The 15196-nt window shown below is 29.6% G+C and overlaps 1 protein-coding gene across 1 annotated transcript in view; it reads right to left on the reverse strand.

The window, feature by feature from the left end:
• Positions 1–15196, reverse strand: part of LOC111639509 (cyclin-Y-like) — an 87127-nt gene that overhangs the window by 41798 nt on the left and 30133 nt on the right. Inside the window, exons 2-3 of the mRNA XM_023385401.1 lie at positions 1052–1324; positions 888–962 (exon numbers count right to left, since the gene is read on the reverse strand). Of these exons, the coding sequence (XP_023241169.1) occupies positions 888–962; positions 1052–1193 (217 nt within the window). The 5' untranslated portion in view covers positions 1194–1324. The remainder of the gene's footprint in view (positions 1–887; positions 963–1051; positions 1325–15196) is intronic.

Consider the following 15196-nt stretch of genomic DNA (forward strand, 5'->3'; position numbering starts at 1 on the left):
TAATATTTTAAACCGTTTGATTTTTGTATTAAAGTTTTTTTAATTGATTGATGATTGATTCAATCAACTAATTTGTTGATTGTATTAACTTGATTCTTTAGATATTGAAAATTAAATAAATAACATTATGTTAATTTAAGCGTACAGAAACGTTGCTGTTGTTCCAGCAAAGATCTTATTTTAACTTTACCGAGTGCCTAGTAGGTAATTCGCAGATTACCTAGATAATCTGCAGATTACCTAGGTAATTTGAGAAATGGAATAATTTTCGCAGCTTTAACGGATCACCCTAGTTAATCTGCAGATTAGCTAGGTAAAGTACACATTAACGGATTTCGAGCTTTAGCGGTAACATATACATATATTAATATTCTGGAAATAAAATTTATACATCATTTTATTACTAATTTCTTAATCTACTTATTATTTTAATTGTGAGATGTTTAAATCAGGCCTGGAAAATCAAAATCATTCTGCAAGCCACATTTACTGAGAAGGAAAAAAAGCATCTGAATCTACCAGATTGTGCATGCACTCTTTATATATTGTTCCTTGTCAGAAACTCTGTACTGGCAACCTTAAGATGCTTCACAACAAAGTGGGTTGCTACAAGTAACGTTATTCTTGTGGCAATAATTACATTTAAAACTTTGTACATGTGGTTGTGTGTTCAAATCTAGACAGTTTATTGAAACTTTTGATGGTGATGTACCTATTTTAATCAAGTAAAACAAACATTACCTTTCTGAATATTAATTAAATATAATGCAATTAAGAATCATCAGCAGGCTTCAAGAAAGAACAGATAGGCCACTAGTGGGCCAGGTCTGATTTAAATAATTATTTTGATAAAATAAGAAAAAATTTCTAAAATTAAAATAACTTACTTCTAACATCACTTTTTGATCTCTGCATAAATAATGGTCCTGCAGTTGGATGTGTGGAGGGATCAGTTTCAATATCTTCAAACATAACAAATAAAAAATATTAGTTTTAAATAATTTCATTTTATTTAAATTTAAAGTATTATTTATTATATACTATATTTTACCCTCTGGTTCTCTTTCACTAATATGCTGTAAATTTGAAATGCTCTCATCTTGATGTACTTCTGCTTCTGGTAAGTAACTGTCTTCTGCTCTTCTATCTACTCGAGGACTACCACAAGTACAGCAAGAAAGTTTATTTCCCATGCTGTATGTAGTGAATTCCTCAAGTTTTCAGTCTACTATGACTAGGTTAGTAGCATTTCACTAGAATATTTTAAATTTCGTCAAGCTATAAGCTTGCAACAAATCTTCAATGTTATATTCCATTGAAAAAACTGGGGGGAAAAAAATGTCATTTTAAATTTAAAGAACATTAAAATCCATGAGAGTTCAAATTATCTTAGATATCTTATGTTAAAATTACCATTAAATTAATAATAATTATTATAAAACTAATTGGTTTTCAGAGTAAAGAACAAATACTTTGAATGTAAATAATTTGTATATACAGTTGACCCCCCCATAACACTGTTGATAATTCTGTTTTATATGAATTCCATGTTGTATGAGTCACTTAGATTTTACAAATATGTGTGTCAGGCTGTGAATGGCTCACATATTTGTAAAATCTAAGTTACTCGTACAACATGGAATTCATATAAAACAGAATAATCAACAGTGTTCTGGAGGGGGTCAACTTGTACACATTAAAAACATCTCTTCAAAGAAATTGTTGGAAAAATAAATTTATTATGATATTACATATAATTATTAGAAAATAATTAAGAGCCTTAAAGATAGAAATGACAAGATTTGCAGAATTAATACATAAAAATTTTCTACATATAATAACTACTTATAAAAACCATAGGCATGTGTGGGAAAAAATACAGAAGGAAAAATCTCAGATGCAATTTTTGACTAAAAAAATAATAATTAAAAAAAAAAATACTCTTTTAAACTGAAAATATCTATTATACCTTAATTTTATTTTCAATGACAAATAATCATCAAATATTATAAAATCTATGATAAAATGGTTATTATTTGTATGTCAAAACTAGAACAATGCAAATAAAATAATTTATACTTTTAAAAAGGTATTAATGAGTTACACACACACTTCTTTAAATATATATCTGAAATGAATATGCATTTTTATTAAAAAAAACTATTTAATAAAATATTAGGACAATAGATTAAAGAAACATCAGGAAAAGATTCAGTGTTACAAATCATTCTGTTAAAATGAGAATACATAATAAAAAATAAATAATTAATAACCTATTGTTCAAATTATGAAGGTTAACATTATACCAGTAGATGTCTAAAATTTTTCAAATAATTCATTCCTACAATTTTTCATTACATGTATATTTGTTCAAAATAAACAACATACAACATTAATATACAGTACTAAGTATAATTACATCAGATCAGGGGTTCTCAATTATTTTCTTCCATGGACCCTTTTCCAGTCAGGTAAAGGTAACAAACCCCTTCTTGAAATAATGTTTTTAATGCATAAAATAAAATTACAAAAGAAACCAGTTTTATAGAAATGCATTTATTAAAATAAAAAACTCATGATATAATAATATACAGTATGTGCTTTTTTCTTAATAAAATAATTAACAATACAATATATTTAAAATATAGGAAAGTTAAAACTGACTTTTACCCTTTCAAGTCCATGGACCTGTGACAATTTTCTACAGACCTGTAGTTAAGAACTCCTGCATTAGATATCATATCATACACTAATTTATAGATTTACTATAAAATTTCTTTTAATTTTTAGAATTCTCACAAAAATTGCCATCAATAATTTGATATTTCTCATGAGGAAACATTGTACTATACAACAGGTTTCAATAAATTAACTTGTAAAAAAAATTACAATTCTGACCACCATGCATAATTACAATGCAAAACCTTCCCAAGAATTTAGAAGTTATTTATATCACATTTTTGTCAATCATGAAATAGTGAAGTCAGCTTGAGAGAGAGCACCATCAGAATCATCATGTCATGCTCCATTATCTGAAGTAATAAGATCATATGAGTAGTAGTTAATAATATTCAATTATCTCCACTTTTTCATGTTTTGAGAGCTTTCTGTAATGTATAACACATTTGAAAATATTAAAATTCATTATCACATATTTTTACTGTAATTACATATTAGTTTCCATTTTTATATTATCAATTTTCTTCTTCTATTCATAATCAGCAAAAACAATATCTTTACTAATCACATTACTTTCACTTCTTTCCAGAAGTACTATACAATTATAGGTCTAACTGAAAAGATATGAACATCTTTACACCAAAATTTTGAAATGCTTTCTAATGAGATGTACAGAATAAAAACATACAAGTACAGTACCACTTTAAAGTAAGGTCATGTGACCTCTGAAATCTGATCAATAATCATTCCTTGACCCCTTAAAATAAGGATGCATATGCCATCTGTACTGTTTGTTCTTATATACAAGTTATCAAGACAAGAAGAGTTGGGTATTTTTCCCAGGCCCTGGGAAACTTAGGGAACTGGTTCCTATCCCTATAAAATTAGTACTTCTAAAATTACTAATTTTTTACTAGAAAAATCTTTGAAACTGCTTTTTATTAATAAAGAAACATTCTATGCATTTCATTTGTTCACAAAAAAAGGGGACAAAATGGCAAAAGGAGCCTGCTCTATCCCCAGGCCCCATACAAACTCTCAATGACCTTGCATATATATTTTATAATACCTGTTTAATATCTAATTGCTTCTCATTTGTGTGTCCAATAAAACCTGTTCATTATGATTCTGTAAGAAATCTCTTGGCTGTCCATTTTATTAGAAAACTGACCAATGAAAAATTTTACCAATCTCCACATAGCACAGATTATACCATAGTGAAGAGTGTCATGTCACCATGTTCCCTACAGAATGGTATCATAAAATTAAAGATAGACCCATATAAATCTTCCTTAGAATAGTGTTGGATTATGCAGATTGTTGCTCTAAACATGCCATTGACGTGATGTTCATTTAAACAGACTGTCTACTATCCATTACTCTGTTAATTAGAGTCCTGCTAAATAGAAGAGAAAACAAAATAACATGAGTGAGTGCTCTCTTAAACAAACTACACTCTTATCCAATGTTTTGTTAAGTGACCAACTGTATTGATTCATAAATTTTATGATAAATGTGCAATTGTTAAAATGCATTTTAAATATGAAATCATGACATAAGATATGAAGTGATACCTGAACATTATAATTAATAAATTTTGTTTTATTTTTACAAAATACTTAAATTTTGTTCTTATTACAGTTAAATTTACAGCTATTAAAAACTGCAAAAAATAATTGAAAACAGCAACTAAATATCAATATTTTAAAAATTATTGTTCGCAATATTCAGTTCTAAGAATATAATCAGAGACTGAGCCAAAAATTTCATCTAGATTTGCAATTAGGATTGTATAACGAATTTAAAAAGACAAAAAGTTATCAACCTGATGTAATTGCCCATCAGTTTTGAAAACTGACATTATAAATGCAAGACATACTGGAAATTTTCTTGACAATGAAGATATTCATTGTATGGAATGGCTAGCAGGATCTCTGAACCTAAATCATATAAATCAGGGGTGGCCAACTTTTGTGTATATAAGATCTACTTTTTGTCTTAAAAATGTGTCGCGATCAACTTGTTGTCGTAGGCATAGTCTAAGTGGCAAGGGGGAGGTGTGAAATACATACTATGTTTAGATAGGTAAGAAAAGCCACAATTTAATTTAAAACATGAAGAAAAGGTACTTACATTTTAAACAAAAGAAAAATTGAAAATCAACATTGTCACTTTTGGGGACCACCACTTCACCCTTCCTCTCTCTACCATGTCCCCACCTACTCTCTCTGTCCCTCTTCCCGCCTTTCTTTTTTTTCGATTTTACGACCCTTTGTCAACATTTCTTATTCCCCTTTTACAATTGTATGCAAATGGATTGCACATGGACTAACGAAACCGCATCCGAGGGTGGATACAGAGGTCCAATATCACTACAGTCGCATTTGTGCGTTATGTTCACATATTGCATTCGGTTACAAGTGTAATACATTAAGTCAAGATATCGCAAACGATTGACCAAAATTGGCTTCGCGATTGACTTGATGGCCTCCCCTATTATAAATCAAGCATAGAATGCTCTAAGGAGATGAGTTGCATCCTGTCAGCGTCCACCAAAAATACTCCAGAAGCTCCAAGATATTCTTGTTTATGAATGATTTTGCTTCCAACACTTATGTTTTTTGGACATTTGTACATAAAATCAGAAATACAGTAAACTCCTGATTATCTGGGCTAATGGTGGGGAGAGGTAGCATGGATAATCTAAACTATAATTATTTATTTCTAAAATACAACATGTAGATTCGATGTAGATTCACCTTTTTCAAAGTTTTCAATTAACGTTAGTTTTTGTTTTATAGTAAGTACGACTTTCTTTCAATTATTAGGCATTTTAAGGGTACTTATCCAAAAATTAGAAAAAACCCATCTTATTTTACATTAAAGGTATTTGTGGGAGAGTTATTTGAAAAAAATATTATGTATAATATGTATTATACATACGTACTATACATCTAATCAAATCTTAAATTGCAATACGTATTATAACATGCAACTAAACGAAACTTTGTATAAATGTACACACTATCATTTTCTCCTCCAAAAAGAAACGTCCAGCATGAAAGAAGCTGCCTAACTAAAACCAGTCCAGCTGACTTCAGATACCCCACCACCCGCTTCAAACATTTAAATACGAACACATGCACACTTATAGGATGCGTAAACATGAAAGCAAGCAACTATTTAAAAAATACACACACATATAATTATTTTTTTAAAATTAAATTCATGCATGGATAATCCGCAAACCGGATAATCTGCACACGGATAATCGGGAGTTTACTGTACTCTTCAAATTTAAAAATAATTAACAGCTAGATATACAATAAAATCCCATTAATACAAAGTTAAACTTCTCGAAGGATCTAAAAATTGGCACTTTGTATTAATTAACAAGGTTTGCATTAACTCTTTAAACTCTAAAAATTTCTTCCTCCTATGTACAGCACCTAGATACAAAATTGTTTTACCCCTGAAGCTAGGCTTTAATGAAGGGAAATGGTTCAGTCTTCTTCCTAGTAGTGAAAAATTCAAATTTGTTTTAGATGGGAGAATGGCAGACAGGAAGAATCATGACTGTCTTGCTGCTATTACTTGTGCCATTGTTTAAATTTAAAATTTAAATTTTAACATTAAAAAAATGTATTAAAAAATTAAGTGAATATATTATATACAAAACATAAATCAAAAAAAGCATAAGCAATTATAAATATATTTAAAAAACAACAAATTTAATAATATAAAAGATAATCTATGTTAAAATTAAATATACAAAACTAACAAAACATTTGTTAAATAAAACTCATATAATATTCATTCTTACCCATTAAATGAAAATGAACTCCACCCCATGTGGAAAGAAGTAACCAAAATAAAATTAGTCTGTAAAGCAAAACCAGTCAAACAACTTTACCTTCAGCAGATTTTGTTTCAAATGAATTAAGACAATTTTGGCCAATTTCATGTTTAAAGACTTAAGTAAACTTCACAAAAACTCAACAATCACCATCAAATCACAAAACCAAAGTTTTTTTCCAGTTATTTTACTGTTTTACCTTCTTTGTGTATGTTTAAAAATAAACAAACTTATGTGTTACTCCAAACATAATTTATTGAGAAAGTGGCTTGAAGAAAGAATAAAAAGCTTGTTTTTTCACATTGATTAAGAGCTGATAGAGTAACTATTAAAGCTATAACAAGCTGACCTAGCCACTAACTGAATAGGTCTTAGAGACATCTAAACTTTACAAATTTAAAAATAACTTATTTATTTGTATTTCAATAGAAACAGCTCATTTTTAATTTGATAATTATAAACTATTTACAGTATTTAATATTTGTAATTTGGTTGCTTTGTTATTTCTGTTATTAAAGCAATTAAAAATAATAAAATAAGATTAAGAATAAGGTTAATAATATAAGATTAAATAAGAACTATTTTGTTACCTGTAGTTTTATATATATGAGGTCAGATTTTTAATCAAAAATATTCCAATACTATTAACTTCCAGTTTCCAATGCATATGTCAACTGTCTTAATTGCTCACTATTGTCATAGTGTATAAAATGCTGACTATAACACAAAGTGTATGAATTATATAGTACTGTATATGTATGAAAGTGTATACTTAACTATATGTATAAGCAATGTATGTAAGTGAGACAGTAATGTAAATGCTTTAGATAGTAACCTCATCTAAGATTATTGCTGAAGATTCATTAGGGATTCATCTGCTATTAAATCTAAAGGACTATGAAACTATAACAGAATCAAATAATAACAGCAAAGAAGACATACAACTAGAGTAAATTCAAATGGCAATGAGAGAGTAATCAAGCAAATCTCCAAACAAACACACAAAATAAAAAATAAAAAAATAAAAAAAGGAACTTATTACATACGCAGATGAACATTTTACTTAAAATACTGTAGTAAATCTACTTTATATTGCAGTAAAACCAGTTTATGTTGGACATCTTAGATTCCATAAGAATGTGTCCAATTTAAACAGATGACCAAGATATAGTTAGTTTTTGTCCTGAAAACATGGAAATTAATCTAAATTTACAGGCATAGTGTGTTTATTCTAAGATGTATAAAAAATGTGTGGATGTTTTTGAGTAAATAATATTTTCAACTTATTGATTTTTCTTTGGGTACTATACAGTATTAACATTTAAAATATGAATACAATCACTATCACAATCATTTAACTTGTTTCAGCTTTATTATACTGAAACATCATAATATATTTTGAGAAGGACTAATAGTCACACAATGATTTAATGGGATATGGAAATGTGACAAACTTGTAGGCAATCTGCCAAGGAACTAGGCAATCTCCCAGGAAGATCTATGGTAAACTGGCTCCTAGTCTGATGTTACACACCTGAAGAAAACCTGGGTAACTGCACATGCCAGCCTATTTGTATGGAGCCAACCACTGTCCACTTGGCCATATTCAGTGATTTTATTCACATGGCCACTGGTAGGCACTGATCACACAAAAGTCAGATGGCTAAGGTGGATAAAGCCATCAGCTTATTGCTTTAGAGGACCCTAAATTGAATCCAAACAGGTCACCAAACCCAAGAATATTTAAAGAGAGTAATCCAGCTGCCTTATTGTGAATCTCCCTGAATCCATCATAGGTTCAAAAATAGGTCCCATTAGTGTCCATAGAGCGAGACAAAAATAAGAAAAAAAATTTTATATACAATTTACACTCAAGGATTGATGTAGATTCAGAAATGTCTTAAAACACAAATTAGATTCACAACAATGAATGCCAACAAGCAGCAGACAAAAGCTATTAATTTTTTTCTCCAAAGCTGAAAAAAAATTAGCCAAATTTATAGCCAATTGTCAACATAACCTTTTAAGATGCAAAAATAGATTGAACTAGTCAATTTGGGACAAAGTAGCCCTAGTCTCTAAGAAGAAATAATGCTTGAGGTTATTGATAGAGAATGTGGAAAATCTCCCCAAATGCTACAAAAAAGGTATTGCCATAATTCTCCTTTTAAGCCATTTTATGGTGTAATTCCCCAATTTTCCCTATGTCAGACTGATTTTCATTTCAGTGTTGGCATATTTACCAAGTCATGACATTGTACATTCGTTAAAACAAAGATTTTTATTGAATATATTTATTTTTTCTGTTTAATATTATTGGGTATGTATACATTTGTATTAAATTAATATTAAAATACTAAACGTTCCCACGAGTCAAGTTATTAATTAACTTAATAGTCCAATAAATGTTGTCCAAATCTAGAGCGCTAATGAATGCAAATAGTTCGTATCCCGTATCAGTTTGTTCAGGAAAACATCTTACGACGCAGTAGCACTTCCAACGATCACAAATTATTGTTAGTGAGACGAAATCTACTTCTCGTTGACCAGACAATATCTAACTCTCCTTAGCGAGACGAAACCAACTTCAATTTTTCTGCCTAAACTGACTTTATATATGCGCTATGGTGGTCAGCAGTCAACCAGCGTCTTCACTCGTCTGTAGCTCTATTTCAGGTTAGCATATCCTTTCAACTATGGAAAGTTTGACGGATGAAATTTGTGAGTTAGACAATGATTGGGAGCGAAGTGTAAATGTAAAAAGGTGCATCGTCGTATCATTTGACCATATTCCAAAATTATTAATGAAATAAAACAAAAATCTAAACAATTACAAATGGATACTTTTTTCTGAAAAATGTAAGAGATCCGAAAGTTTGAAATATCATTTGTTTTTCTTAAGATTTTTTAATAAAAACATTTCATTTTATTTTATCATAAAATACATTTTTAAAAATTAAATTTATAATATATGTATATTGTATTAATAAACAAAACTATTTGCTTATTTTTCACTTATGTATAACCTAACCCTATACCTCACTGTAAATATGCATTCATTTTAAGCCAATTTGATTTGCGCTGGCTTTTGTAGGAACAGAACTGCGGCATAAACCAAAGGCTACCTGTAATTTAGTTTTTTTCAGAGTTCTCCACATGTATGTGTAATAAAATTTTAAACATTTTTTATTAAGATTTAAAGTGAAATGGAACTTTTTTACAAAAATATTAATAAAACTCAAGTTCAATACACCTTAAAATCACCATAAACACTTANCTAACAAAAATTTTTTAAAATAATAATCGTCGCTATTGTATCGTTAAAAATTAGAAAATTAAGCCTCGTTTAAATACTGGCTCCCTTTCATGGTCGAATGAGTGTTGCCAGCTAAAACACGTAAAAATAATATTAAAGTAACCAAGACATAGCCAAATATTGTAGCGCCACATCACTAGCGGACATTTGAAATTTGCCGACTAGGAGGGTCGGTTAACCAAGGTGACGGTTAATCGGGGGTCGGATAATCGAGGCTCTACTGTATATGTATTTTGCATTATATTGTATTAATAAACAAAATTATTTTCTTATTTTTCACTTATGTAGAATCTAACCCTATACCTCACTGTAAATATGGGTTCATTTTACACTGATTCGATTTGTGCCGGCTTTTGTAGGAATGGAACTGCGGCATAAACCTGAGGGCTACCTGTATTTTTAAATTGTTAAAAATACAAATAAAATATCTTCTAAAGGTTTCCTTCCTTCTTTCATTGATCATATAACAAATTTTTATTTATCTAAAATTATTAAGTTTATTAATAGTTAACTCATTTCACTTTCCTTCAATCTTGACATTAAAATATCCAAATTTCTGACAGAATGTTAATCATCATTTACACACAAAACTTTAATATTTATATTTTATAATATTTAAATATAAATATTTATATTTAAATATGTTTAATATTTAAACTTCCCAACTTTATTCATATAGATCATGTATTCATAATTTACAAGCTATTTATGTTATTCTTGATAATTAGTCAAAAACTATTATATTAGTACTCACTCAAAAACCTTTTAATGCAGTATATATAACTTTATTCTAACATTTTTGATCATTTTAAACAATCTTCTTCAGGAAAAACATTCTAATAAGAACAAACACTTAACCATTTTTTAGAATGTTTTTTAAAAGTTCATATTGTTATTAATATAAATAAGTCCATAAATAAATAAATAATCAAATAAATACATACAATAAAATAAAACAAAATTACATTAAAATGAACCAAAATACATCAGTAAATAAATAAAATAATATTGAAACTTCAATGAGTAGTGCTATGCAACAAAGCTTTCTATGCTCCCAGAATTATATTAACATCCTTGAAATTAATTGTCTGTTCTTTCAACATAGCATTGTACTGTACATGTGCCAGAATTCTGCATATTTTATTTAATTGTTTTTTCTGCGTGCTTTGTATTATTTCATTATTGTTCCATAAAACAGAAACCATGAGTACAAGTCCTTAAAATCAAGCACTGTGCACATCAATAAAGCTAGAACCATTTTTTTTGCCATCTATGAGATTTCCTGATGAGAAGATCAGAAACTTGATGAAATTGCTTCCACAAATACTGGAGTTAGCACTAATCGTTTCATATTCTTCCAATAATGTGACATATATAAAGAATAGAGGGGTTCCAATGGGGGAGTGCACTTTCTGGGACACCCCCATTGGATGTGAAATGGCTATAATGATGTTAGAAGGTAACGTCTCACCAAAATACAATGAAAAAATCATTCTGTACATCAGGTATATATAGATGAAATATTAATAATATAGAGAAGAAGACCTAACATAGTAAACATCAACATGAATCCATATGGTCTAAAAACAGGGTTGAAACAAGAAAGTAATAGGACTGCATATTTTTTAGACACAGAGCTTAGGCTTAATTAAAGAAGGGGTTATTAATACAAGCATCTTCAAGGAACCAACATATAATCCACTTTTAATTCCATGGGCATCCAACGACCCAATGAACACAGTTAGTACAAGTTAGCAACATTCAGAGCCTAGATAAGAGCCCATACACACTGTGTCAACATACAAGACAGAGGTATGGAACTGGAATGTCAAAACTACGAGGCACCAATATGGATATAAACATAAGAATATAGAGGATCTAATAAAGATGTATGCAAGAAAAGAGAAGAAAAGAAACAAATAATAATATTCACAGTCATGAAGTATAGACTCACCTGTATAACATGTTAAATAAAGCTATAGAGAGAAAGATAACATTTAAAAGGAATCCTACAATATATAGATTACTGTATAATGATAAAGAGCCAATAGCTCCATATTATACTCCATGAGTTTACATAATCCAATAATGGATAGCAGAAGAAAAAAAGAAATTATGTTATATAGGGGCTACCAATAGGTCATTAACAGAGAGAATCAAGTAAATAAAAATGACATTAATAAATCCAGCTATAGCACAGCATTAGCAACACACATCTGGTTGATCCCCAATCGATTTCTGTCACTAATGATTGAAGATTCAATATTATTTTATTTATTTATGAATATATTTTGGTTTATTTTAACATACAGTGGGTGATTGGTTAATGAACAGTTCAGACTATGAACAAATCGGAAACAAACACTTTCAAGAAAGATTTTTATGTTCGGACAACAAATTCAGGCAACAATTTGAAACTTTTTGGAGCCTGGGAGACTAACATCGATGTTCAACCTGGTATATACTGATCGAAAAGTATTCCTCTGAACTTTGAAACTCTCCCTTGTAATTACAGCTTTTTATTTTTCTGACAGAAACAACTCTTTTATAGCATTTGCAAGACTGTCAGGCAGGCACTCACTAAATTTCGCATCAGTTTTTATTTTCGAAAGGTGAGAGTATAATAGCAAAAGTAGATGTCTGATATTGCTGGGCAGTATGGCTTGAAAAGGTCTACAGTAGGCCACAGTTCAATCTTATCTAAGAAAGATACAGTATAATCAAGAAGACTTAAGCATCTAAAGGAGTAACAAAAATCACATCTGAGAAATAAAGAACATTGAAGAGCTCATAATGAACCTGAAACTGATCTGACAACAGAAAAACACAAGAACTCTTGAATGAAGAATGCCAAGAAACTCTGCAAGATATGTTTTCTTCTGAAAAAGAGTATTAATGCCAATATCTGCTATTAAAGATCTTTTGAAGAAGTGGAAGGATGTCAGAACAATGGTCTTAGAATGGCATCCAAACCAGATTGACGTTACTAGGTTTGGGGATCTCTACAATTACAATGCTATTAATTACTTGTGAAAATCCTGAAGAAGAGAGAAAAGCAATTGATATTAGACAAATTCTTTAACCTCCACAAATGGAAAAAACATGACTAATAAAAATGCAAGACTGTGTATATGTATTTTTATTATTACATATAAATAAATGTAGTAAGAAAGTATTTTTTTATTTTTTGGTGTCTCCAGAATGAATTAATCAAATTCCCATAAAAACCTATGGTAAATCAATAATCGGTTAACGAACAAAGTTTTGGAACAGATTATGTTCATTAACCAATCACCCACTGTAGTTTTGTTTTATTTTATTCTATGCATTTATTTGATTATTTATTTATTTATGAAATTATTTTTGTTAATAACAATATGAGCTTTATAAAATATTCTAAAAAACAGTTAGGCATTTGTTCTTATTAGAATGTTTTTCTTGAAGATGATCATTTAAAGCAATTGAAAACATTAAAAAAGTTATATATACACTGCACTAAAAGGTTTTTGAATGAGTATTTTATAAAAGTGCAAGTGCAGTTTAGAAAGGAGTAAATATTATATTAGTTCTATATGGAGGGATAACCTGACATTTTTTGACATTATTAGGAAAGAGTTTAATTTTAACATGAATCAGTGGCATAGCGTGGGTGTCAGCCGCCCGGGGCGGAGGAAAATTTCACCGCCATCTTATTTAGGTATCTCAATTTTAAAGACTAAAATTCAGTTTCGTCACAGAATAAGTAATGAAAAATTCCATGCTCATTTCAATCGGTCCGAATCGTAGGTGCAACAAAAATATAAAATGAAATGGTTCAAATTTTTACAAGATATTATTATTATGTATTGTAAAACTTTGCCGCCCCCACTGACATGAATGAATAAACAATTTTTTTGTTCTAATACTGTACATTATTACAATGTCTAATTAATTACTTAGTTTTAGTTCTAAAAATAACATGCAAATAATTTTTTTTCTAACCATAAAAAAGTAAAAATCTCTAGAATATGTTTAGCTAATAAATTAATTTGACATGTTGTCATTGCTAATGTTCTTTGATTTTAAATTTTAACTTTCTTGATGTCACACCAATACTAACCAAAAATTATGAATTATTTAAAGTCAAACAGAATAGTTATAAATTTGTCATTAGAAGTAAAGTGGAAAATTGTCATCATCTCATCATTTTAATAATGAAAATACAGTAGACCCTCTATAACACGGGTTCATATAATGCGGATTTGTATATTGCAGCAAAAAAATTGAGACCATATTTGTATAAAGACGCTAAAAGAGACTCATAAAATACAGTAAAATGACATCGCCGACTTGTGTCGCGATAGGATTGATCGAATCTGAACCAATAGTGGATGAGCAGCCGAACTACTTACACTCTACAGAGAGTTTAGGTGGGTAAGTTGAGTTTACTATCGTCTGTACAGTATATAAATTAGGTACTGTAAGTCTAATAGGCCTACAGTAATGTAATTTTATGCATTTCTTGTGAAAAAAACATTTCTTATTCAACGGCCATAAAAATTATTTCTATTAATGATGTCTCCAAAGTTCAACAAATTTTTCGCAGAAAAATAACTTATCAGAAAACGCGGCCGCCGTTTGGTGCGCTGCTCCACGACGAAAACAAGCTTAAGCAATGGAGTCGCCGAACAGTGCACACTCACTAACTAAACCAACGGTTCCCAACCTTTTTCGGGTGGCGACCCCCTTTTTATAAAAGCCAAGTGACCCGCGACCCCGATACAATTGAAAAAGTTATTTTTAATAAGGTAATTAAAAAAACAATGATAATTAGTTTTTTAGTATAATTTTATTTTAAACTAGCTTACCCGTCGCGCATTGCTGCGATCTCAGAAGAAGGAAATTCAAGCAAACTCATTACGATAAAATTCAATTTACATTTTATCATTTTTGTTGAAACTTATTATTATTATTGATTTTCATCGGGAAAACATTTCAAAGTGTCGTTTCAATTCTATTTATTTATTGGAGTGCTTGTGGATACACGATATTTTTTGTTTTTCTGTCTGGTGCGTACACGAAATCAGAAGGATTTCTGACGCGTGAGCTGGCCACATACAGTTCTCCATGCCAGAAGCACTGTTTCTCCAAATTTAGCCCATACACTTGCAGCGATTGTCAGAAGCGCGATATTTCTCAATTTTATATATATATTTTTTAATCCTTTATAATTTTAATTATTTAATTGCTCCTTCCTCTCTTCCTTGGCATGTTGTGAAATTTCTGATAGTTGGATAATAAACCGTTTTATTGTAATTTGTCTTTTTAAATTATTTTGAGTCGATATTAAAATTTGGAAAAGGGGG

This window comes from Centruroides sculpturatus, unplaced genomic scaffold (assembly GCF_000671375.1).
Source record: "Centruroides sculpturatus isolate CEXI.00-Female unplaced genomic scaffold, Cexi_2.0 scaffold1271, whole genome shotgun sequence".
Classification (NCBI taxonomy): Eukaryota; Metazoa; Arthropoda; class Arachnida; order Scorpiones; family Buthidae; genus Centruroides; species Centruroides sculpturatus.